The 27,351-nt window shown below is 39.3% G+C and overlaps 4 protein-coding genes across 4 annotated transcripts; 2 read left to right on the forward strand and 2 right to left on the reverse strand.

Annotated features, from left to right (window-relative positions):
- The first annotated feature begins 362 nt into the window (after positions 1-362).
- Positions 363-9,190, forward strand: LOC129112834 (probable polypeptide N-acetylgalactosaminyltransferase 8). Its single transcript, XM_054625069.1, has 11 exons — positions 363-573; positions 1,250-1,493; positions 2,225-2,391; positions 2,994-3,177; positions 3,262-3,459; positions 6,489-6,603; positions 6,955-7,140; positions 7,254-7,391; positions 8,595-8,690; positions 8,767-8,934; positions 9,023-9,190. Exons 1-11 carry the CDS (start codon positions 363-365, stop codon positions 9,188-9,190), a joined length of 1,875 nt encoding a protein of 624 aa, XP_054481044.1.
- Positions 9,191-9,938: 748 nt separating this feature from the next.
- Positions 9,939-11,574, reverse strand: LOC129112835 (adenosine deaminase 2-A-like). Its single transcript, XM_054625070.1, has 5 exons — positions 11,567-11,574; positions 11,043-11,133; positions 10,832-10,940; positions 10,552-10,709; positions 9,939-10,145 (listed from the first exon to the last, which is right to left on the reverse strand). The coding sequence occupies exons 1-5, from the start codon at positions 11,572-11,574 to the stop codon at positions 9,939-9,941; spliced, it is 573 nt and encodes a 190-aa protein (XP_054481045.1).
- Positions 11,575-12,678: 1,104 nt separating this feature from the next.
- LOC129112836 (probable polypeptide N-acetylgalactosaminyltransferase 8) lies at positions 12,679-21,515 on the forward strand. The gene is made up of 11 exons (XM_054625071.1): positions 12,679-12,889; positions 13,566-13,809; positions 14,540-14,706; positions 15,309-15,492; positions 15,578-15,775; positions 18,787-18,901; positions 19,239-19,424; positions 19,551-19,688; positions 20,920-21,015; positions 21,092-21,259; positions 21,348-21,515. Exons 1-11 carry the CDS (start codon positions 12,679-12,681, stop codon positions 21,513-21,515), a joined length of 1,875 nt encoding a protein of 624 aa, XP_054481046.1.
- Positions 21,516-21,889: 374 nt separating this feature from the next.
- On the reverse strand, positions 21,890-27,282 carry ada2b (adenosine deaminase 2b). Its single transcript, XM_054624935.1, has 9 exons — positions 26,982-27,282; positions 26,012-26,231; positions 25,716-25,926; positions 25,497-25,624; positions 24,307-24,397; positions 24,096-24,204; positions 23,816-23,973; positions 23,206-23,408; positions 21,890-21,977 (listed from the first exon to the last, which is right to left on the reverse strand). The coding sequence occupies exons 1-9, from the start codon at positions 27,280-27,282 to the stop codon at positions 21,890-21,892; spliced, it is 1,509 nt and encodes a 502-aa protein (XP_054480910.1).
- Positions 27,283-27,351: the final 69 nt, after the last annotated feature.

Here is a 27,351-nt window from a genome sequence, read left to right on the forward strand (position 1 = left end):
TAGCAACAGTAATGCTTCGTTTGTCAGTCCTGTTCCTGTTACATGGAACTGGGAGGGATGGTTTTCCATTTAACAACAGCCGATGATATGGAAACTAGACTTTCAATATTATGATGCAAACATCAGGATATCATATAACACAGCTATGGCGCAACAATGTGCGTGACTTTATGTGTGTAAGAGTGTGTGTGTGTGTGTGTGTGTGTGTGTGTGTGTGTGTGTGTGTGTGTGTGTGTGTGTGTGTGTGTATATGAGAGAGTGCGTGTGTGTAGAGGGTGGGGAGAATGAGAGGAGCACCTGAAAATAAAGACAGGTGACAACTTTCTTTTTGTTTCAATGCAAAACCAAACAAAACACTTGACATGCAAAGACGCACCATGATGAGATCCGGCTGGATTAAAGGATCACTTGGTGCCTTTGCCATGGCTGCTGCTCTGTTGTACCTCAGCTCCATTACGCGGGAGGTTCATACCCATTCGGAGAGACTCCAGAGGGCCCACCACAATGACTCCATCAGGGGTCAGGGAATGCTCAAGAGGATGGACAAGATGGAGACCGACATCACCAGGCTGCGTGAGTCCCAGCACAGCAGCTGGTTCCTTTACTGCTTTTTTTTCAAGTGCAAAATTTGAATTCAGCTAAATAAACTTGTTGTCAGTACAAAATTTGGTTTAAAAGTGAAACTTTTTTTATTTTTCAATTTTAAGTTAGGTATAACTTGCTTCACATCAAAATGTTATTATTAGAATTACTGTGAAGACAATGGATATATTGAATAGGGCTGCAACTAACAATTACTTTCATGATCAATTAATTTGCTGATAGTGCTTTGATTTATATATTGATTTTTTATTTATTTATTAAATGTAAAAGAAATCGTGATTAATGCCATTATCATTTTCCTGAGCCCAAAGTGACTTCAAATGTCTTGTTTTTTACAACCAGTGGTCCTAAATCGAGATATTAAGTTAACTATCATATATGATAAAGTAAAATGGCAGTTTTTCACGATTGAAATCTAAGAATAATTTTGAATTTTTGCTTGAAAATGTCTTAACAATCAAACAGCTACAAATTAGATTTCTGTTTATCGACCTATAGATTTAGTAACTTTAACTTTTCAACCAACGACTGACTCTAATTTGTCAATGAAACAAGGTTCATCTGTTGTATACGCCATCTGCCAGTCATTAATATTGCAAACAAAGCAGAATAATAAAAATAAACGCAAACACTCTTTTATCAAAAGTCAATCTGATGGCTAATCTTGAAAAGAAGGAACTGGTGAAACAAAACAACGCAGAGGTAAAGAGGGAGAAAACGATGGTGAGGAAGCTGTACCCGAACTCTGCTCTGTTCAGAAAGTGGGGCGATGAGCTGTCGGAGGAGGAGCAGAAGGAGGCCGAGATGTTGTTTCAGAGATACGGTTACAACTCATTCCTCAGTGACAGGCTACCGCTCAACAGAGAGATCCCCGACACCAGGCCGCCCAGGTGATTATGACTTCATATAACAAAATACTGGTAAGCCACACCCGTCACGTACACACAGGTGTAATCACAATTGGCTGATTTCTATTTATTTATTTTATCATTTCTGTCTTTACCATGTCAAGTGCCTTTGGGTTCCTTTTTAAAGTGCTATACAAATAAAATGTATTATTATCATTATTACTTTTTAAAATGTGTCAATGTCCAAAGTTAATTTGCATCTAAAAAACATTTTCTGAGCAATATGATAAAAATCTATTTTTGTGACATAGTAAATTCATTTGTTTAATTGTCATAAAATGTGTGGTTAGCAAACATACAGACATTCTTTTTCATTCAGTGTATTTTGATCAGTAGTTGGTTTAATAATCAGAAAATGAAATAAAATGTTTTTTTAAGTAAAAACTGTCAAAACTACGCTTTCAGCAAGTTTTCAATTATGTACATTTGCTGGTTCTCTTAGTTTTTTATGGTAGATCCTTGAGATAAGAATGTTTTCCCTATTTCTATGACATTTTATAAACTATTATTCAATTAATTGTTTGACTGATTTTTTTTAAATAATAAAACAGTAAGTTTCAGGCCTATCTAGGTGAGCTGTATCTTATTTGTACAAATTTGGCAAAAACCATTTGAAAATAATACAAAAAGGTCAGAGTTAATACTGACGTTTCCCACTGAAATTTAATTGGTTTATTCGAACATATAAAATACCACTTTCTCTCCTCCCACAGGTGTGCTAAGAAAAAGTACCCAGAGGATCTGCCTTCCATCAGCATTGTGTTAATCTACCTGGATGAAGCTCTTTCTATCATCAAAAGGGCGATCCGCAGCATCATAGACAAAACTCCAGCTCGGCTGCTGAAAGAAATCATACTGGTGGACGACCACAGCAGTAATGGTAAGTCGGACCTGCTACATCATGTCTCTGGCTCTCAGTTTACCATCCTACAGTAGATCACTTAAAGGGGTATTTGTCACCCTACCTTGAGAAAAGGTCTAATCAGCAATAGTTTAGGGCACATGCCTATTAATTTACTTTCTGTAAAATGGATAAGAAGACCTTTGCCACCTTCATATTTGTGTGTTAAAGGAGAAGCTTAACATAAAAACTGGAAACCTGAATATACATCTACCCAAACTGTAAAATTACTTATCCTTCAATATAGATATAAGGCTGGTGTTGATCTTCTCATCCAACTCTCAGCATACTTCCCGAAATGTCAAACCATTCCTTTATATGTAATTTTCCAATTCCATTCAAATGTCCATTTAAGTTAATTCATTTTTTTAATTTTGGGAACCATTATATAAATATAAATATATTAATAGATTATACATAAATATAAATATATTAATGAATATCAATAAACATAAATATGTATACTATAAATACATACATATAAATAAATACATTTAAATACAAATAAATATAAACAAATAAAATAATTAATACCTATAAACATTAAAGATTACTGTTGTATTACTCTCTACTTTCTGCAGAGGATTTAATGGAGAAACTCGACGAATACATTAACTCCATCCACGAGGAGCGTCCAGGCATGGTGAAGAAAGTCAGGCACTCTGAGCAGCTCGGCCTCACCCAGGCCAGACTGTCAGGGTGGAGGGCTGCTGTTGGCGACGTCGTAGCCATCTTTGACGCTCACATAGAAGTCCATGTACAATGGTTGGTTTGAGTGATCTGAGTTGTCTTTTTTTGATGTGCTCTGTCAATATGAATCTTAAGTCAAACTGTCACTTGTGTTTTCAGGGCGGAGCCGTTGTTAGCTCGAATTAAAGAGGATCGCACCGTGATATTGACACCAGTGTTTGACAAAGTGAATTTTGATGACTTGACGCTGGTTCCCTACATAGCTGCAGCAGAGGCCTTCGACTGGGCTCTCTGGTGCATGTACGAGTCCTTCAGACCTGAGTGGTACGCTTTAAAGGACAAGTCACAACCTGGAAAGTAAGTTTAAAAAGGATCAGTCTCCCAAATCACACACAAAAAGATACAATTTACATTCACAGTTAAAGGAATAGTTTGGCAAATTATTGGAAACACAACTCTCAATTACAGCCACTCAACGTTCTATTTCACTTGCCCTGACAAAATACAAAATCTTCGACAATCTACATATCTGTGGTTTGCAGAAACTTGCAACTGCAAATGGGCTGCCGAAACAAAGTCACGGACTAAACCTGAAAACATTTGAATGATATAACATGTTAGTGAGCTTTAGAGGTGCCAGTAGGCAGATTTTAGGCTCGCTTTTCCCCCCTAATTCTCGCTAACTGTTAAGCAGCTGGCCGTTGATTCAGATTTAACTGACAGATGAGGAGATCAAAAACACTCTCACGTCTAACACTCTGCACGAGAGCAAACCAGTGTAATTCTCATAAAATGTAAAATCATTCCTTTAACATTCCATAGTGGTATCTAAACACACCGATTTAAGAGATGAATAACACTTTGTGGTAGCCTACTAAAAAAATTGAATATAACACTTTTTGTTTTTCCAGAAATAAGATTTACACAGGATAACCCAAATACCTTGTTTTCATTGCAATATATATGAAGATTCAATAATATATATTTGAAATCCGTGAGTTATTCTGAGTAACTGGGACATTGGTTCTGAGTAGAGACAATATCGTTTTTAAAATCAATTCAAACTCAGTGGGCCCACACTCATTAAGCACACACACACTCACACAGCCAACTTAATGCCAATAGCGTAAGCTGTGTTAGCTATACAGTGGCTAATAGTCCATTCACTTTGCTAATGAATGCTATTAAACACTCTGTTGGCTACAATACCAGCATAAACATGTGGATAACTATGCGATAAACTTCGAGCTGAAATATCTCCAGTTACTTGCAGCTTAGATGTAGAATGGGTATCTGTCGAGTAGATAATCTTAGACACCACCTACATATTTATTTGCACAAACTTTCACAAATCTTCACATGACGATCCGATTTCACACGTGCTCACATCGCGACTCCGTTCGTCCAACCCATTGTTAAACCACCCAACGTAAACAACTCTCTCTCCAACTTCCTGCCACCTGTGACCCGATCCATAAACTTCGTATGAAATTGCTTTCTTAACAATGCGTTTAACCAAGTCTATTGTCATAGGCTTTTTTATTATGCAGGTGCATCTTGTTGGAGACTTCTGTAGCCATCCTGTAAGCCTTTTGCAGGTTGTCTTTCAACTTGGCGACATAAGAGGAGTGCTGATGATCACCCTTCCCACCAGGGCATGTTCTAAAGCATAGATCCACTGGGAGTCTGGCTTCTCTCCCAAACATCAGGAAATACGGGGAATATCCAGTAGCATCACATTTAGTGCTGTTGTAAGCATGCACAAGATGTACAACATGCTGGCTCCACTGCCGTTTCTTTTCTTGATTAAGGGTACCAAGCATTGACAACAAAGTTTGATTAAACCTCTCTGGCTGGGGATCTCCCTGCGGGTGATAAGGAGTGGTACGTGATTTTCGTATGCCCAACATCCTCAACAGCTCTTTGATCAGCCGAGACTCAATTCCGATCAAGGGAGGGATCAAGGGAGGGACTCCCTTGATCGGAATGGATCCGTGTTGGCAAGCCATAGTGAACAAACTACTTTTCCACTAAGATCTTGGCAACCGTAAGGGCCTTTTGGTTCCTGGTAGACAAAGCCTGAGCATATCTTGTGTAGTGATCAGTGATAACCAAAACAACCAAACAACTTTCAAACTTATTTATTATACCACGTACTTCATCCATAAACTTCGTATGAAATTGTTTTCTTAGCCATGCGTTTAACAAGACCTAATGTTTATCTTATTTATCAACATAACTATTATCTTAACATTTTTATTACAATGTAGGGTACTTTTTAACCGGGTTACATGTGCATTTAGCTTTGAACTCTGAACAGTATGTTTCCTTGCACAGAAAATAGAAACAAGATAGTCACATACAGTAAAATGCATAGTGTGTTAAATGAAAAATCTACATTTTAAATAATTTGACCTCTTTGGGGCTAACGGTGGTGTAGTGGTTAGCACTGTCGCCTCAAGCAAGAGGGGCCCGGGTTCAAGCCGGGAGACAACCTTCTGTGTGGAGTTTGCATGTTCTCCCCGTGTCAGCGTGGGTTCTCTCCGGGTTCTCCGGCTTCCTCCCACAGTCCAAAGACATGCAGCTTAGCCCGTGGGTGTGGATGTCTCTCCGGTGTGACTGGTTGTTTTCCTCTAATGTCAGCCCTGTGATAGGCTGGCGACCTGAAGGGTGTACCCTGCCTTCGCCCATTGACAGCTGGGATCGGCTCCAGCACCCCCGCGACTCTTAACTGGATAAGCGGTTGGGAAGATGGATGATGGACCTCTTTCGGCAGGTGTGGCTGTGTGGAGGAAGCATAGAGGTTATACCTTGCTCTAAAATTGCCCACATTGAGCGGGCCACAAAGCCTTACCTCCGAGACTTGAGCGAAATGATGAAGCGTAACGGGCAATACTGAGCAAAGTGCACAGTGTCAACAGACAAACTGGCACCAAACTGCTGTGTACCATGATTCATGGCTCCTTATACGCTTTAAATATTGTAGCTGCATAACTGTTTTGTGATCGAATAACTGTGATAGCATCTCCCTCATTTAATTGACATTTAACATTACTAAGGGCATTTTTAGCATAAGCCTAAATCTTTAAATCTGTTTGTGACACACACTGTTCAAGCCTTTTTTAAGAACATCATGAAACAAAACTGAGGGAGTGAACTCTTTTGCTTTCATCTGTTGACTGTACACATTGACCCAGTGTTGTTTGAACTGGAGGCTTCGACTCATGACTTCTGGTATTTCTAAAATCTTGAACCTGGATGAGGAAGTTCTTTAAACTTTGAGGTAGTGACCTGTTAACCACACTATCTATTCTTGCATCTAAAATGCATGAAGTACAGTTGCTGTTTTCACTTCTGATTCTCTCTGTGTTTAATTCCCTCCTCAGAAGCCCCTCCATCATGGGGATTCTTGTAGCTGATCGTAAGTTTTTCGGGGAGATCGGAAGCCTTGATGGGGGAATGAAAATATACGGTGGCGAGAATGTGGAGTTGGGCGTCCGGGTGAGATTTACAGGTTGTTTTCAAAAGGACTTAAAATGCTTTAATTAGAGTCTAAAAAAGGTGACATGGTTGTTCAGACGGTACCTGATTTTAGCCATGCCAACAACATCGACTACTTGGTTGCCATGTTTTTATAAAATATTCATGGTCTCCAGATGATGTCTCTTTATGCATCCTCTAAATAAACTTGCTTGCATGCTGGGATAGGTTCAAATCAAATGGCTTTTGAACTCAGTATGTTTCCTAGCACAGATTATAGAAATAAGATATGTTTCCTAGCACAGAATAATGAAATAAGATAGTTGAATGTCCTGTATAATGCATTTTAAATAATTTGACCTTTTTCGGCAGGTGTGGCTGTGTGGAGGAAGCATAGAGGTTATACCTTGCTCTAAAATTGCCCACCTTGAGCGGGCCACAAAGCCTTATGCCCGAGACTTGAACGGATTGATGAGGCGTAACGCACTGCGGGTGGCTGAGGTTTGGCTGGATGAATATAAATACAATGTCAACATTGCTTGGAACCTTCCCTTAGAGGTAAGGCATGAATTCTGACTAATTACATGAATTATGCTTTAAAAAGAATGCTGTTGAGGATTTGACTCGTTGTACAAACATTGCAGTTTCTCTTACTTTTTTTTACCCCACAGAAACACGGCATAGACATTGGGGATGTGTCCGAGAGGAAAAAGCTGAGAGAGAGACTGAATTGTAAGCCCTTTCGGTGGTATCTGGATAATGTTTACCCGATGCTGGACCCGATGCTGGACCTGCTAGGTTACGGAGCGGTGGGTGGAAACGATATCAGATGTGACTGCATTTGAAGTCTGAATCTGCAGGTGTCACAGTCATGCACGGTGGTGTAGTGGTTAGCACTGTCGCCTCACAGCAAGAGGGGCCCGGGTTTTCCCGGGCCAGACAACCTTCTGTGTGGAGTTTGCATGTTCTCCCCGTGTCAGCGTGGGTTCTCTCCGGGTTCTGCTTCCAAAGACATGCAGCTAAGGTGCATTGAAGACTTAAATTGCCTGTAGGTGGTGTGAGTGTGAGTGGTTGTGGTTGTCTGTCTATATATGTCAGCCCTCGACGGAACCCGTCCAGGGTGAACTCTGGCCCATTGACAGCTGAGATCGGCTCCAGCACCCCTGCGACCCTTAACTGGATAAGCAGGTTATGGAATGGAATGGAATATTTGGTTCCGAAACTTTCTGGCTTCTTAAAACAAAGCAATGTGTAGATGTGACTCTAGTCAGCAGTTGCACATTTTGGGTTTGTTGTGACCAAGATTGATTTTAGATGCCTTGTTGTTTTTGAAATAACATTTAAAATATAAGCATTATTTTGTTTAAAATAATATAGTTTTTGTATCTCTACACCGTCTTTGTGTGACCCGAACCAAAGTTTGGCGATCCCAAGGATTGAATTTCCTAAATTAAAAGATGGGTCTGTTGAAACAATATATTTCTTAACAAATCCCAAAACCAACAAGCAATGTAGTTCATTTTTTTTGGATGATCCCACATACACCATCCTGCTGCTGTAATAACACAAAATGTGTATTAATCCGCAGCTGAAAATAATACCCAAAAAATCCATTATTATTATTAATATATTATATATTATTTCTGTGTGAGTAACATTTGCTAAAAATTTCATTACAGAGCTGTTTGAGGAAATCACTGGGGTATTTTTAAGAATGAAACTACCTGTGACCGTTTTTTAAATATTTACATCCTCGGTAGGAACGAATAAGCTTGAAGGACAAGTTATGGTTCTCATATTCTCTTTGTCATCCGTCCATGTCCGAAGGTCTTCATGGACCCGTGGCTGGTTTTGTTCTTAACAACAACAAAAAACATCATCGGTTGAATTTAAGTGCATTCAGAGTCGGAGCCTCTGAAGTTCAATAGCAAGATGATTATGTTAGTTATATATGTTTTGCCACTATTTCTAACGTTTGCTTTAAAGTGTTCCATTTCTGCTTCTGTTGACAGCTGAACAATGATCTGAAGCCAGATCTCTGCATTGACCAAGGCCCAATGCCGGGGAACACACCCATTACACACAAATGCCACCAATACGCCCCTCAGGTATGTTCAGAGATTCACTGCATGCAAAGTCTGTTGTTTATTTATGTTTGCGGATAACCATTGTTCTTTGGTGTAGCACTGTTATTATCGCACCGATGGACAACTCTACATTGGTGGAATCAAATCACACAAGTACAACAGCAACCGCTGTCTGGTGGACCCCGGCACTGGAGTCTACCCGGGACTCTATGAGTGCAAATTAGCCAAGCAGAAGAAATTCCACATGCTGTGGGATTTTAAACAGGTAAATATTGCAGTTTTAAATATAAATTTACACCAAAGAGGTTGGTCTGTTTGGAGATAAATAAATGTTTTATTGTTGTTATTCCCAGGATGGACCTATCCAGAACAAAGAAACAAAGAGATGCCTGGAAATTGCGATGGGTGATACCGGCTCTGACACACTCGTTTTACAGCAGTGCACTGGTCAGAGATGGAAGATACAAAATCTCCTCAATGCCACTAAAAGCATGGTGGGCAGAGCAGAGACGGCAAGATAAATAATGAGCCATTGTTGCACAAATCTGCATCTCTGAGAAAGATCTGGGATGAGTTTACATTTTGAACCAGATGACATGGATCAACGAGGGTCAAACTGTGCAAGAAAAGATTTTGGATCGCATTTCTCACCAGCAGGCTACTTTAGCGTTAAGTTTCTTTGTAAATGTTTCAATAAAAGAAAAACGGTTCCTTTCCTCCGTCAGACCAAAAGATGTAACAGGGATGTTGAGCTCTTTTCAGCCAATAGATAACAAAGATACAGTAGTTCCAATGATTTTATTTTTAATTGTTTAAATAATGGCCTACAGATGTTTGCTTTATTTTGGCGCTTTTACAGTCCATCCTTCAAGTGGGAGAGGATTTGGTTTGGTTGTCATGAATGATTTAAGATGAAGGCGTCCCATTTTAAAAGGGGAAAGAATTCTGAAAAAAGCCCCAGGATTTCCTAAAACACCTGGCACTAGATTAAATAGTGCATTTGGTGGTGACTATTTTTTGGCTGTGGGTAAATACAAAGTTGGTTGGGTTAGGGCAATTTGAGATAAAATAAACTAAAGTGCACATGCTCATACTAATTAAAGAACAGGTCAATTTTAGTAGGACTTGTATTTTGTTTCATGGGATTTGTTGACAACAATTATTTTTATAATATCATCTTTAAAATCTAAGGCTGGCCTTAAAGAAGACAATAAATCTAAAAACAATGCGTTAAAACACAGACATGATAGAGATCAAATCAACTGATTGTCACCTGATGGAGTTAAGAGCCAGCTCTTTCAGAGTTCCCAGGTTTGCTTTTAATCCTCCGATGCCAACAAAGGCCTGATAGAAGTCGTAGGAGAGGCCCGTGGTGCCGAACAGAGACGGGTCGTCAGAGCTGATCACCATCGGGTGACCCTCAGACATCAGTACAGCTGCAGGGTGGTTCCGGAGGTCCGACACCAGCCTCAGCACCTGGAGGTCAGAGGTCAAACACATTCAAACTCTCTGAGGACTTCCCCACACTTAATATACAACAGACAGGATATACAATGGCTTGAAAAAGTGGATTTGTTCATTATATTCTGCAAAGCTAAACAGGCAACGGTTGTTTTTTGTCCATATGGTCTAAGGATGCTCAGTTGAGCGTTACATTTCACTCCCAATTCCGACTATATCTATTATGTCTTCTACGTGATGCAAAAGACCACATGCAAATAAAATGTCAATATTACCATTAACAACTGCTCCACAAAATACATGAAAATAAGTTACAGTTTCAGGAATTTCAATTAATCTCCATGTCAGTCCTATCTCATAGCACATTTCATCCCCTCGTGGTGGAAACTTGGATTTAGCCAGGTTCTTTTGGTTTGTCTACCTGGTTTGAGATGGGACACAGCTCCACAGCCACATTTCTTTTCCTAGAAAGCTCTTTGGCGAGCGGATGGTGTGCCAAAGCGAAGCCGTGGCCGATGCGCGTGGTGTTGAACAGAAGGGCGTCAAGAATGTTCTGATCCACGTCGGTGCCTTCGTCATCTACAAGCAAACATACAAAGTGGAATCAAAGTATATATAAAAAGATTCATAAAACTTTTTGGAAAAGCGCTCTATTTTTGTTTTGGAGTTTTGATGTATTCTGTGCTTTTGGTCCAAACCACCTGTTTCCCCCGCGTGAAAGAAATATGGCAGCGTGACACCCAGTTCAGCTGGCAGAGAAAGAGCCTCCCTGAAGTACCAAAGGGTCCTCCCGCTGTCCTCCCTGCCAACCTGTAAACCATAATGTTAGCCCGCAGGAAAAGCAAATTAAACTATTACAACAAACATTGTTTCACTCAAATAAGTGGTTCAACAAGACGGATTACTTCCTACCATGTCAAATCCTGCAACAACATCTGGGAAGTCCTTTTGCAGTTGAATGGCCTCTTTCACAGCTGCTTTGACCTCAGATACACTCAGAGCCCTGAACAAAGCAGCGACAATTATAGACACAGAAATCAGTTCCCTGAATGACTCACAAACCAAAAAAAACTTAATTTAACATTGAAATTATGGAATGCTTTCAGATTTCAGATTTCTGAGTATTTAATGACTTCTCTGTTGCTTGTTTTTTGTATTTTTTGCGGTTTGTGCCTTTCTCAAATGCAGGTTGACAAAATAATACCAGCTGGCGAGTCAGTTTGTCAAACTGTTCTCCAAATCCTGAAAACATTCAGACAAAACAGTAAAAGTAGCACCTTAACAACACGGACAAAAAGAGATTGAATGGGAGACGTTATACAACTGTTCTCAGACGTCTAATAGCACTAAACTGGGGGAGAGGCCCATTAATAACTCTAGAGCTCTGTTTCCAGACAACAGGAAACAAAATCATTAAGAGATGATTTAACCCCTACCCCTTCATCCCTCGACCCTTATCCCTTCATCCCCTCATCCCTCCGACCCCCTTCCCTAACCCATCCCTCTGACTCACATTCGTAATAAATCAGTCATAACCTATATCGTGATAAGCGTGGTCTTTGTTAGTGAATGACTTTTTTCACCAAACTATAATATCATTTTTTTATGAGTTTTTATGACTTATTTCAACATACTATACTATGACTTTTTTATGACTTTTTTCGGCATACTATACTATGACTTTTTTAATGACTTATTCATGACATTTTTCGACATACTAACCTATCACTTTTTTATCACTTTTTTCGACATAGAATACTATGTCATACTATACTATGATTTTTTCGACATATACAATGACTTTTTCCAACATACTATACTATGACCTTTTCCAACATACTATACTATGACTTATTTGAACATAATATACTATCACTTTTTTAATGACTTTTTCAACATACTATACTATGACTTTTTTCGGTATACAATACTATCACTTTTTTATCACTTTTTTCGACATAAAATACTATGTCATACTATACTATGACTTTTTTCAACAAACTATACTTTGACTTTTTTTCACGACTATTTTCGACATATTATACAATGACTTATTATGACTTTTTTCGCCAAACTATACTATGACGTTTTCCAACATACTATACTATGACTTATTTGTCATAGTAAAAAAACATAATATACTATGACTTTTGTGGTGAGGTAGAGCGCTCGTCCCTGGGAGGGATGGTTTTCCAGTTAACAACAGCCGATTATATACACCTAGTGTAATGCAACAAAGAAGCAGCAGAGTGAAAACCGGACTGGAAACTAGACTTTCAACAAATATGATGCAAACTTCAGGATATCATATAACACAGCTATGGCGCAACAATGTGCGTGACTTTATGTGTGTAAGTGTGTGTGTGTGTGTGTGTGTGTGTGTGTGTGTGTGTGTGTGTGTGTGTGTGTGTGTGTGTGTGTGTGTGTGTGTGTGTATGAGAGAGTGCGTGTGTGTAGAGGGTGGGGAGAATGAGAGGAGCACCTTAAAATAAAGACAGGTGACAACTTTTTTATTGGTTTCAATGCAAAACCAAACAAAACACTTGACATGCAAAGACGCACCATGATGAGATCCGGCTGGATTAAAGGATCACTTGGTGCCTTTGCCATGGCTGCTGCTCTGTTGTACCTCAGCTCCATTACGCGGGAGGTTCATACCCATTCGGAGAGACTCCAGAGGGCCCACCACAATGACTCCATCAGGGGTCAGGGAATGCTCAAGAGGATGGACAAGATGGAGACCGACATCACCAGGCTGCGTGAGTCCCAGCACAGCAGCTGGTTCCTTTACTGCTTTTTTTTTACAAGTGCAAAATTTGAATTCAGCTAAATAAACTTGTTGTCAGTACAAAATTTGGTTTAAAAGTGAAACTTTTTTTATTTTTCAATTTTAAGTTAGGTATAACTTGCTTCACATCAAAATGTTATTATTAGAATTACTGTGAAGACAATGGATATATTGAATAGGGCTGCAACTAACAATTACTTTCATGATCAATTAATTTGCTGATAGTGCTTTGATTTATATATTGATTTTTTATTTATTTATTAAATGTAAAAGAAATCGTGATTAATGCCATTATCATTTTCCTGAGCCCAAAGTGACTTCAAATTTCTTGTTTTACAACCAGTGGTCCTAAATCGAGATATTAAGTTAACTATCATATATGATAAAGTAAAATGGCAGTTTTTCACGATTGAAATCTAAGAATAATTTTGAATTTTTGCTTGAAAATGTCTTAACAATCAAACAGCTACAAATTAGATTTCTGTTTATCGACCTATAGATTTAGTAACTTTAACTTTTCAACCAATGACTGACTCTAATTTGTCAATGAAACAAGGTTCATCTGTTGTATACGCCATCTGCCAGTCATTAATATTGCAAACAAAGCAGAATAATAAAAATAAACGCAAACACTCTTTTATCAAAAGTCAATCTGATGGCTAATCTTGAAAAGAAGGAACTGGTGAAACAAAACAACGCAGAGGTAAAGAGGGAGAAAACGATGGTGAGGAAGCTGTACCCGAACTCTGCTCTGTTCAGAAAGTGGGGCGATGAGCTGTCGGAGGAGGAGCAGAAGGAGGCCGAGATGTTGTTTCAGAGATACGGTTACAACTCATTCCTCAGTGACAGGCTACCGCTCAACAGAGAGATCCCCGACACCAGGCCGCCCAGGTGATTATGACTTCATATAACAAAATACTGGTAAGCCACACCCGTCACGTACACACAGGTGTAGTCACAATTGGCTGATTTTTATTTATTTATTTTATCATTTCTGTCTTTACCATGTCAAGTGCCTTTGGGTTCCTTTTTAAAGTGCTATACAAATAAAATGTATTATTATCATTATTACTTTTTAAAATGTGTCAATGTCCAAAGTTAATTTGCATCTAAAAAACATTTTCTGAGCAATATGATAAAAATCTATTTTTGTGACATAGTAAATTCATTTGTTTAATTGTCATAAAATGTGTGGTTAGCAAACATACAGACATTCTTTTTCATTCAGTGTATTTTGATCAGTAGTTGGTTTAATAATCAGAAAATGAAATAAAATGTTTTTTTAAGTAAAAACTGTCAAAACTACGCTTTCAGCAAGTTTTCAATTATGTACATTTGCTGGTTCTCTTAGTTTTTTATGGTAGATCCTTGAGATAAGAATGTTTTCCCTATTTCTATGACATTTTATAAACTATTATTCAATTAATTGTTTGACTGACTTTTAAAAATAATAAAACAGTAAGTTTCAGGTCTATCTAGGTGAGCTGTATCTTATTTGTACAAATTTGGCAAAAATCATTTGAAAATAATACAAAAAGGTCAGAGTTAATACTGATGTTTCCCACTGAAATTTAATTGGTTTATTCGAACATATAAAATACCACTTTCTCTCCTCCCACAGGTGTGCTAAGAAAAAGTACCCAGAGGATCTGCCTTCCATCAGCATTGTGTTAATCTACCTGGATGAAGCTCTTTCTATCATCAAAAGGGCGATCCGCAGCATCATAGACAAAACTCCAGCTCGGCTGCTGAAAGAAATCATACTGGTGGACGACCACAGCAGTAATGGTAAGTCGGACCTGCTACATCATGTCTCTGGCTCTCAGTTTACCATCCTACAGTAGATCACTTAAAGGGGTATTTGTCACCCTACCTTGAGAAAAGGTCTAATCAGCAATAGTTTAGGGCACATGCCTATTAATTTACTTTCTGTAAAATGGATAAGAAGACCTTTGCCACCTTCATATTTGTGTGTTAAAGGAGAAGCTTAACATAAAAACTGGAAACCTGAATATACATCTACCCAAACTGTAAAATTACTTATCCTTCAATATAGATATAAGGCTGGTGTTGATCTTCTCATCCAACTCTCAGCATACTTCCCGAAATGTCAAACCATTCCTTTATATGTAATTTTCCAATTCCATTCAAATGTCCATTTAAGTTAATTCATTTTTTTAATTTTGGGAACCATTATATAAATATAAATATATTAATAGATTATACATAAATATAAATATATTAATGAATATCAATAAACATAAATATGTATACTATAAATACATACATATAAATAAATACATTTAAATACAAATAAATATAAACAAATAAAATAATTAATACCTATAAACATTAAAGATTACTGTTGTATTACTCTCTACTTTCTGCAGAGGATTTAATGGAGAAACTCGACGAATACATTAACTCCATCCACGAGGAGCGTCCAGGCATGGTGAAGAAAGTCAGGCACTCTGAGCAGCTCGGCCTCACCCAGGCCAGACTGTCAGGGTGGAGGGCTGCTGTTGGCGACGTCGTAGCCATCTTTGACGCTCACATAGAAGTCCATGTACAATGGTTGGTTTGAGTGATCTGAGTTGTCTTTTTTTTGATGTGCTCTGTCAATATGAATCTTAAGTCAAACTGTCACTTGTGTTTTCAGGGCGGAGCCGTTGTTAGCTCGAATTAAAGAGGATCGCACCGTGATATTGACACCAGTGTTTGACAAAGTGAATTTTGATGACTTGACGCTGGTTCCCTACATAGCTGCAGCAGAGGCCTTCGACTGGGCTCTCTGGTGCATGTACGAGTCCTTCAGACCTGAGTGGTACGCTTTAAAGGACGAGTCACAACCTGGAAAGTAAGTTTAAAAAGGATCAGTCTCCCAAATCACACACAAAAAGATACAATTTACATTCACAGTTAAAGGAATAGTTTGGCAAATTATTGGAAACACAACTCTCAATTACAGCCACTCAACGTTCTATTTCACTTGCCCTGACAAAATACAAAATCTTCGACAATCTACATATCTGTGGTTTGCAGAAACTTGCAACTGCAAATGGGCTGCCGAAACAAAGTCACGGACTAAACCTGAAAACATTTGAATGATATAACATGTTAGTGAGCTTTAGAGGTGCCAGTAGGCAGATTTTAGGCTCGCTTTTCCCCCCTAATTCTCGCTAACTGTTAAGCAGCTGGCCGTTGATTCAGATTTAACTGACAGATGAGGAGATCAAAAACACTCTCACGTCTAACACTCTGCACGAGAGCAAACCAGTGTAATTCTCATAAAATGTAAAATCATTCCTTTAACATTCCATAGTGGTATCTAAACACCGATTTAAGAGATGAATAACACTTTGTGGTAGCCTACTAAAAAAATTGAATATAACACTTTTTGTTTTTCCAGAAATAAGATTTACACAGGATAACCCAAATACCTTGTTTTCATTGCAATATATATGAAGATTCAATAATATATATTTGAAATCCGTGAGTTATTCTGAGTAACTGGGACATTGGTTCTGAGTAGAGACAATATCGTTTTTAAAATCAATTCAAACTCAGTGGGCCCACACTCATTAAGCACACACACACTCACACAGCCAACTTAATGCCAATAGCGTAAGCTGTGTTAGCTATACAGTGGCTAATAGTCCATTCACTTTGCTAATGAATGCTATTAAACACTCTGTTGGCTACAATACCAGCATAAACATGTGGATAACTATGCGATAAACTTCGAGCTGAAATATCTCCAGTTACTTGCAGCTTAGATGTAGAATGGGTATCTGTCGAGTAGATAATCTTAGACACCACCTACATATTTATTTGCACAAACTTTCACAAATCTTCACATGACGATCCGATTTCACACGTGCTCACATCGCGACTCCGTTCGTCCAACCCATTGTTAAACCACCCAACGTAAACAACTCTCTCTCCAACTTCCTGCCACCTGTGACCCGATCCATAAACTTCGTATGAAATTGCTTTCTTAACAATGCGTTTAACCAAGTCTATTGTCATAGGCTTTTTTATTATGCAGGTGCATCTTGTTGGAGACTTCTGTAGCCATCCTGTAAGCCTTTTGCAGGTTGTCTTTCAACTTGGCGACATAAGAGGAGTGCTGATGATCACCCTTCCCACCAGGGCATGTTCTAAAGCATAGATCCACTGGGAGTCTGGCTTCTCTCCCAAACATCAGGAAATACGGGGAATATCCAGTAGCATCACATTTAGTGCTGTTGTAAGCATGCACAAGATGTACAACATGCTGGCTCCACTGCCGTTTCTTTTCTTGATTAAGGGTACCAAGCATTGACAACAAAGTTTGATTAAACCTCTCTGGCTGGGGATCTCCCTGCGGGTGATAAGGAGTGGTACGTGATTTTCGTATGCCCAACATCCTCAACAGCTCTTTGATCAGCCGAGACTCAATTCCGATCAAGGGAGGGATCAAGGGAGGGACTCCCTTGATCGGAATGGATCCGTGTTGGCAAGCCATAGTGAACAAACTACTTTTCCACTAAGATCTTGGCAACCGTAAGGGCCTTTTGGTTCCTGGTAGACAAAGCCTGAGCATATCTTGTGTAGTGATCAGTGATAACCAAAACAACCAAACAACTTTCAAACTTATTTATTATACTTCGTACTTCATCCATAAACTTCGTATGAAATTGTTTTCTTAGCCATGCGTTTAACAAGACCTAATGTTTATCTTATTTATCAACATAACTATTATCTTAACATTTTTATTACAATGTAGGGTACTTTTTAACCGGGTTACATGTGCATTTAGCTTTGAACTCTGAACAGTATGTTTCCTTGCACAGAAAATAGAAACAAGATAGTCACATACAGTAAAATGCATAGTGTGTTAAATGAAAAATCTACATTTTAAATAATTTGACCTCTTTCGGGGGCTGCACGGTGGTGTAGTGGTTAGCACTGTCGCCTCACAGCAAGAGGGGCCCGGGTTCAATTCCCGGGCTAGACAACCTTCTGTGTGGAGTTTGCATGTTCTCCCCGTGTCAGCGTGGGTTCTCTCCGGGTTCTCCGGCTTCCTCCGACAGTCCAAAGACATGCAGCTTAGCCCGTAGGTGTGGATGTGAGTGTGACTGGTTGTTTGTCTCTATATGTCAGCCCTGTGATAGGCTGGCGACCTGTCCAGGGTGTACCCTGCCTTCGCCCATTGACAGCTGGGATTAACTGGATAAGCGGTAACGGAAGATGGATGGATGGACCTCTTTCGGCAGGTGTGGCTGTGTGGAGGAAGCATAGAGGTTATACCTTGCTCTAAAATTGCCCACATTGAGCGGGCCACAAAGCCTTACCTCCGAGACTTGAGCGAAATGATGAAGCGTAACGGGCAATACTGAGCAAAGTGCACAGTGTCAACAGACAAACTGGCACCAAACTGCTGTGTACCATGTTTTATGGCTCCTTATACGCTTTAAATATTGTAGCTGCATAACTGTTTTGTGATCGAATAACTGTGATAGCATCTCCCTCATTTAATTGACATTTAACATTACAAAGGGCATTTTTAGCATAAGCCTAAATCTTTAAATCTGTTTGTGACACACACTGTTCAAGCCTTTTTTAAGAACATCATGAAACAAAACTGAGGGAGTGAACTCTTTTGCTTTCATCTGTTGACTGTACGCATTGACCCAGTGTTGTTTGAACTGGAGGCTTCGACTCATGACTTCTGGTATTTCTAAAATCTTGAACCTGGATGAGGAAGTTCTTTCAACTTTGAGGTAGTGACCTGTTAACCACACTATCTATTCTTGCATCTAAAATGCATGAAGTACAGTTGCCGTTTTCACTTCTGATTCTCTCTGTGTTTAATTCCCTCCTCAGAAGCCCCTCCATCATGGGGATTCTTGTAGCTGATCGTAAGTTTTTCGGGGAGATCGGAAGCCTTGATGGGGGAATGAAAATATACGGTGGCGAGAATGTGGAGTTGGGCGTCCGGGTGAGATTTACAGGTTGTTTTCAAAAGGACTTAAAATGCTTTAATTAGAGTCTAAAAAAAGGTGACATGGTTGTTCAGACGGTACCTGATTTTAGCCATGCCAACAACATCGACTACTTGGTTGCCATGTTTTTACAAAATATTCATGGTCTCCAGATGATGTCTCTTTATGCATCCTTGCTTGCATGCTGGGATAGGTTCAAATCAAATGGCTTTATTTGGCTAAGTATATTCAAACATTAGCTTTGAACTCAGTATGTTTCCTAGCACAGAATATAGAAATAAGATAGTCACATACAGTATAATGCATTTTAAATAATTTGACCTTTTTCGGCAGGTGTGGCTGTGTGGAGGAAGCATAGAGGTTATACCTTGCTCTAAAATTGCCCACCTTGAGCGGGCCACAAAGCCTTATGCCCGAGACTTGAACGGATTGATGAGGCGTAACGCACTGCGGGTGGCTGAGGTTTGGCTGGATGAATATAAATACAATGTCAACATTGCTTGGAACCTTCCCTTAGAGGTAAGGCATGAATTCTGACTAATTACATGAATTATGCTTTAAAAAGAATGCTGTTGAGGATTTGACTCGTTGTACAAACATTGCAGTTTCTCTTACTTATCAGAAAGAGGTTTTTTTACCCCACAGAAACACGGCATAGACATTGGGGACGTGTCCGAGAGGAAAAAGCTGAGAGAGAGGCTGAATTGTAAGCCCTTTCGGTGGTATCTGGATAATGTTTACCCGATGCTGGACCCGATGCTGGACCTGCTAGGTTACGGAGCGGTGGGTGGAAACGATATCAGATGTGACTGCATTTGAAGTCTGAATCTGCAGGTGTCACAGTCATGCACGGTGGTGTAGTGGTTAGCACTGTCGCCTCACAGCAAGAGGGGCCCGGGTTCAATTCCCGGGCCAGACAACCTTCTGTGTGGAGTTTGCATGTTCTCCCCGTGTCAGCGTGGGTTCTCTCCGGGTTCTCCGGCTTCCAAAGACATGCAGCTAAGGTGCATTGAAGACTCTAAATTGCCTGTAGGTGTGGATGTGAGTGTGAGTGGTTGTGGTTGTCTGTCTATATATGTCAGCCCTGCGACGGACTGGCGACCCGTCCAGGGTGAACCCTGCCTTCGCCCATTGACAGCTGAGATCGGCTCCAGCACCCCTGCGACCCTTAACTGGATAAGCAGGTTATGGAATGGAATGGAATATTTGATTCGAAACTTTCTGGCTTCTTAAAACAAAGCAATGTGTAGATGTGACTCTAGTCAGCAGTTGCACATTTTGGGTTTGTTGTGACCAAGATTGATTTTAGATGCCTTGTTGTTTTTGAAATAACATTTAAAATATAAGCATTATTTTGTTTAAAATAATATAGTTTTTGTATCTCTACACCGTCTTTGTGTGACCCGAACCAAAGTTTGGCGATCCCAAGGATTGAATTTCCTAAATTAAAAGATGGGTCTGTTGAAACAATATATTTCTTAACAAATCCCAAAACCAACAAGCAATGTAGTTCATTTTTTTTGGATGATCCCACATACACCATCCTGCTGCTGTAATAACACAAAATGTGTATTAATCCGCAGCTGAAAATAATACCCAAAAAATCCATTATTATTATTAATATATTATATATTATTTCTGTGTGAGTAACATTTGCTAAAAAATTTCATTACAGAGCTGTTTGAGGAAATCACTGGGGTATTTTTAAGAATGAAACTACCTGTGACCGTTTTTTAAATATTTACATCCTCGGTAGGAACGAATAAGCTTGAAGGACAAGTTATGGTTCTCATATCGCCGTACCCTTTGTCATCCGTCCATGTCCGAAGGTCTTCATGGACCCGTGGCTGGTTTTGTTCTTAACAACAACAAAAAACATCATCGGTTGAATTTAAGTGCATTCAGAGTCGGAGCCTCTGAAGTTCAATAGCAAGATGATTATGTTAGTTATATATGTTTTGCCACTATTTCTAACGTTTGCTTTAAAGTGTTCCATTTCTGCTTCTGTTGACAGCTGAACAATGATCTGAAGCCAGATCTCTGCATTGACCAAGGCCCAATGCCGGGGAACACACCCATTACACACAAATGCCACCAATACGCCCCTCAGGTATGTTCAGAGATTCACTGCATGCAAAGTCTGTTGTTTATTTATGTTTGCGGATAACCATTGTTCTTTGGTGTAGCACTGTTATTATCGCACCAATGGACAACTCTACATTGGTGGAATCAAATCACACAAGTACAACAGCAACCGCTGTCTGGTGGACCCCGGCACTGGAGTCTACCCGGGACTCTATGAGTGCAAATTAGCCAAGCAGAAGAAATTCCACATGCTGTGGGATTTTAAACAGGTAAATATTGCAGTTTTAAATATATATTTACACCAAAGAGGTTGGTCTGTTTGGAGATAAATAAATGTTTTATTGTTGTTATTCCCAGGATGGACCTATCCAGAACAAAGAAACAAAGAGATGCCTGGAAATTGCGATGGGTGATACCGGCTCTGACACACTCGTTTTACAGCAGTGCACTGGTCAGAGATGGAAGATACAAAATCTCCTCAATGCCACTAAAAGCATGGTGGGCAGAGCAGAGACGGCAAGATAAATAATGAGCCATTGTTGCACAAATCTGCATCTCTGAGAAAGATCTGGGATGAGTTTACATTTTGAACCAGATGACATGGATCAACGAGGGTCAAACTGTGCAAGAAAAGATTTTGGATCGCATTTCTCACCAGCAGGCTACTTTAGCGTTAAGTTTCTTTGTAAATGTTTCAATAAAAGAAAAACGGTTCCTTTCCTCCGTCAGACCAAAAGATGTAACAGGGATGTTGAGCTCTTTTCAGCCAATAGATAACAAAGATACAGTAGTTCCAATGATTTTATTTTTAATTGTTTAAATAATGGCCTACAGATGTTTGCTTTATTTTGGCGCTTTTACAGTCCATCCTTCAAGTGGGAGAGGATTCGGTTTGGTTGTCATGAATGATTTAAGATGAAGGCGTCCCATTTTTTCTGCCACATGACAAGACCTGTGTCCTTCAGATGAGCTGGCAGGGAGCTGTACCTGCAGGCAGAAGACACTATCATTATTTGTAAAAATGTAAATTGTTGAATAAAAATTCAAGATTTCCACCACAGACAAGAAAGCCTATTATTTACTGCTACCAAAGTCTACTATAAGTTTTTCTAACTTACTACCGCCCTTGATAACATTCATTTCTGATGTGAAGTTAATTTGCTGAGATTTATAATGTGTTTGAGGGAAGCAATTAATCACAAATCAATATTTTGTCACTTATGGTTCTTCTTGAAGTTACAATATTCTTGTGCTGCTTCTACAGTTTCAAACAAGAATCTCCCAAACATCCAATGACAAACATTAAGCAAATATGTGTAAAAGATAATGAGAATTTGGTTGTTTCTTGGAATAAAAATGAAGCCGTTCAGGGGCCCCTTTTCACAAAACCAATTTGAGAGCACTGCGTTTACGTCACATAATGTGGAAGCATTATGTCTCCAAATTGATTGTTGCTTGCAATTGGCTGATAGATTTGTGATTCCTACAGGGGGGTCTTGCATGATAATGCATGGATCACAAGTATGTCGCTTGTTTTCATTTTGATAAAATAAAAATATTATGGAATGTTGCATATCTGGGCTCCAGGACTGAGCTCCTAAATCTCAGTTGTCACCGAGCATACTATCAGGAAGAGATTAAATGAGACACTGCTCTTCCATATATTATATTGCATTAAATTGCAAACTTTGGGATTCAGTGACTGCAAGAGGACTTTTTATACTGCATTGAAATCGAGGGATAAGTCTGGTGGTAATTTATAATTGTTATTGTCAATTAATGCCACAAAAAGAACAAAACCAAAGAAGTAGACCAAATAATCTGTCATTATTTGTTCCTACTGAACACATACGTGTTTAAAAATTAATTTTAAAAGGGGAAAGAATTCGGAAAAAAGCCCCAGGATTTCCTAAAACACCTGGCACTAGATTAAATAGTGCATTTGGTGGTGACTATTTTTCGGCTGTGGGTAAATACAAAGTTGGTTGGGTTAGGGCAATTTGAGATAAAATAAACTAAAGTGCACATGCTCATACTAATTAAAGAACAGGTCAATTTTAGTAGGATTTGTATTTTGTTTCATGGGATTTGTTGACAACAATTATTTTTATAATATCATCTTTAAAATCTAAGGCTGGCCTTAAAGAAGACAATAAATCTAAAAACAATGCGTTAAAACACAGACATGATAGAGATCAAATCAACTGATTGTCACCTGATGGAGTTAAGAGCCAGCTCTTTCAGAGTTCCCAGGTTTGCTTTTAATCCTCCGATGCCAACAAAGGCCTGATAGAAGTCGTAGGAGAGGCCCGTGGTGCCGAACAGAGACGGGTCGTCAGAGCTGATCACCATCGGGTGACCTTCAGACATCAGTACAGCTGCAGGGTGGTTCCGGAGGTCCGACACCAGCCTCAGCACCTGGAGGTCAGAGGTCAAACACATTCAAACTCTCTGAGGACTTCCCCACACTTAATATACAACAGACAGGATATACAATGGCTTGAAAAAGTGGATTTGTTCATTATATTCTGCAAAGCTAAACAGGCAACGGTTGTTTTTTTGTCCATATGGTCTAAGGATGCTCAGTTGAGCGTTACATTTCACTCCCAATTCCGACTATATCTATTATGTCTTCTACGTGATGCAAAAGACCACATGCAAATAAAATGTCAATATTACCATTAACAACTGCTCCACAAAATACATGAAAATAAGTTACAGTTTCAGGAATTTCAATTAATCTCCATGTCAGTCCTATCTCATAGCACATTTCATCCCCTCGTGGTGGAAACTTGGATTTAGCCAGGTTCTTTTGGTTTGTCTACCTGGTTTGAGATGGGACACAGCTCCACAGCCACATTTCTTTTCCTAGAAAGCTCTTTGGCGAGCGGATGGTGTGCCAAAGCGAAGCCGTGGCCGATGCGCGTGGTGTTGAACAGAAGGGCGTCAAGAATGTTCTGATCCACGTCAGTGCCTTCGTCATCTACAAGCAAACATACAAAGTGTAATCAAAGTATATTTAAAAAGATTCATAAAACTTTTTGGAAAAGCGCTCTATTTTTGTTTTGGAGTTTTGATGTATTCTGTGCTTTTGGTCCAAACCACCTGTTTCCCCCGCGTGAAAGAAATATGGCAGCGTGACACCCAGTTCAGCTGGCAGAGAAAGAGCCTCCCTGAAGTACCAAAGGGTCCTCCCGCTGTCCTCCCTGCCAACCTGTAAACCATAATGTTAGCCCGCAGGAAAAGCAAATTAAACTATTACAACAAACATTGTTTCACTCAAATAAGTGGTTCAACAAGACGGATTACTTCCTACCATGTCAAATCCTGCAACAACATCTGGGAAGTCCTTTTGCAGCTGAATGGCCTCTTTCACAGCTGCTTTGACCTCAGATACACTCAGAGCCCTGAACAAAGCAGCGACAATTATAGACACAGAAATCAGTTCCCTGAATGACTCACAAACCAAAAAAAACTAGAGTATTTAATGACTTCTCTGTTGCTTGTTTTTTGTATTTTTTGCGGTTTGTGCCTTTCTCAAATGCAGGTTGACAAAATAATACCAGCTGGCGAGTCAGTTTGTCAAACTGTTCTCCAAATCCTGAAAACATTCAGACAAAACAGTAAAAGTAGCACCTTAACAACACGGACAAAAAGAGATTGAATGGGAGACGTTATACAACTGTTCTCAGACGTCTAATAGCACTAAACTGGGGGAGAGGCCCATTAATAACTCTAGAGCTCTGTTTCCAGACAACAGGAAACAAAATCATTAAGAGATGATTTAATTTATTATAGTTACAGAATTATTATTGTCCAGACTGGGACGTAGTCAAACCATTAAAATGATGGCACGTGGTCCCAACTTTGTTAATCCATTAGGCAACCCACTAATTCTGTAACTGAATGTAAAAATTTATGACATTACATCAACCATCATGGTTGTTGTAAATTAGTGTTTCGCTGCAAACACTTAAGATAATAATATGTTTATTTAGTACAGCAATTCTCATAGAACACGACTTGTCTTTCTTCTACTATGTCTCTAGTGTGTACTTTACTCTATGCTGCTGTAAGCCTGCTAATTTCCCCGCTGCGGGACTAATAAAGGATTATCTTATCTTATCTTATCTTATCTTATCTCACAAAGTGCTTTACAAGAATAAAATGATAATAAAATAAAAATGAATAAATAAATAATAAAAATTGATTTAAAACAGTCCATCTGGTCCTTGTGCATAAATATATGTTACAATTCTAACAATAATGTGATGTCCACAAATAAAAATAAATAAACTACTCAAAAACGAGTAATAATAATAATAATGAATTTTATTTGTAATGTCCAATCTCAAAAATAAGAAAAAAAAGAAAAAAAAGTTAAAATTTAGAGATAAACTCCAAAGGAAACAACTAATCTTTTTTAAAAAAACTTTTTTAAAAGTGTCCAGGGAGTAATTGTACAATAAAAACAAGAGATATATCTTCCTGAAGTATCATCAGTACCTGTGCACAGAAACGATGACACGAGCCCCGAGAAAGTCCGTATGATCTGCAATAAATTTCCTGGTAACTTCTTGAAACAGTTTCAGAGTCCAGACCTTATCATGAATGGTTCCATCGAGCTCATACGTCTGAAACACACAAATGAAAAGCAGAAATGTCAGATCTATTATTTGCTACCAAGAGAAGCTGGAGCTGGGGATCAGGTGTGAAAAAACAAACCTTTGAGAGGCCGCTCCTGAGTTCCAGATACATGATGTTGTCATGGAGAAGCTCCTTTAGGCCCTCATAGAAGTAGTCCCTCAGCACGGGTGCGTGCGTGATCAGCCCAGCAGCTGCGATAAAGGCTTTCTCAAACTTCTCCCAGACAACCTCTTGGTTCGGGTACTCACCATCTGGATCCTCGGTGAACAGTGTGAGGTGCTGCATTAAACTGAAAAAAAAAAAATATTATGGGGGAAGTTCTCCCACTTTATCTTGACTTGAAATGTGTAACAGAAGGTGATATCTCCCTCAACCTGTTATCAAAGCCTGCAGTGTCTCCTATTCTGGCTCTCAGGGTCTCCAGCAGCTGCCAGTAGAAGCAGTCCCATCGCGGGAACGGCTGGCGGTTGGAGAAGAGGAAGCGAACCGAGTTGTCCCAGGTGAAGCAGATGTAGCAGTGAGGCCTGTAGGTGACGTTTTTCACCAGCCATTCAACACCGACCAGAGAGGAGGTGTGGATGTGTAAGGCTGCACCTGTCGTCAAAGCAACCGGGTATAACCTTAAAACTCAGACTGATGTGCTGAGCTTAGACAGTCACATCAAATTAAGATCTTTGTTACTTTTGGGTGCTGAGAACATGGAAGGACAATGAGACAATTGACCCCATGGCCTCATCTGTTCTTGTTTTTTTGTGTGTCTTTGTAATTGTTATGTATCTCTTTGTGGACAGATTGTGTCTTTAAAGTAATTTAGCATTACTTTATAATCTTTTTTCTTGCTTTATAGTCATTTTGTATCTTTTTATAATAATTTGTGCTCCTTCGTAGTAGTTTTGCAGAATTTCAAAATTGTTTTGTGGTTCTTTGTAGTCAATTTATCTTTTTGTAGTCATTTTTCATGTCTTTCTAGTAATATTGTATCTCCTTTTAAGTGACATTTGCAAGTGAACGAGAACTTGCAGATGCTCAAGTTGGATCAAAAACAGTTGTAGTTCACACTGGAGATAAGAAAAGACTTTCTGAATCATGTCCAAAGCTTCCTGCCTCAAGATATTTGAAACAAAATGCTATATGACATCATCAAAGAAAGCCTGAGTTGCACCTTTTATTTTTATTTTTTTATACCAAGCTTTTTTTGTAGTAAAACAGATTTTAAATGTTGTATTATACGTTTACAAATGTTACTGTATCTCAATGAAATGTTACTGTGGCCCAACTGTGCAGCTAAATTAAGGAAATCAATAAAGAAAACAAATGTTCATCCACACTAAAAAGTAAAATCACCTTTAGGCATCTTCTGCAGCAGTTTGAAGATCGGACTCTTCTGGATGAGAGGCTTCGCTTTGAAGAAGTGGATGGCAGGAGGGAACTGAGCAGCAGACATCTCTTGCTCCTTTAAACGACGGAGGTAAACATCCAGCTTCTCCTCTGCCGCTGTCAGTATCACCCGACCTCCCATCTGTCTGGACGTCTCCTGCCGCATCAGCAGGTCCCTCTGAGCAGGGTCAGGCATCCCATCAGCCACTCTTACAATCCACAGAAGGGGCACATAAGTGACCAGAGCCTGGCAGATTTGGATCACCATGTCCTCAGTTGCCACAACAGGATGCTAGAACATGATCACACTCTGTCCACAAGACCAGGTTTGCTGTAT

Source organism: Anoplopoma fimbria, chromosome 23 (genome assembly GCF_027596085.1).
Source record: "Anoplopoma fimbria isolate UVic2021 breed Golden Eagle Sablefish chromosome 23, Afim_UVic_2022, whole genome shotgun sequence".
NCBI classification, from domain to species: domain Eukaryota; kingdom Metazoa; phylum Chordata; class Actinopteri; order Perciformes; family Anoplopomatidae; genus Anoplopoma; species Anoplopoma fimbria.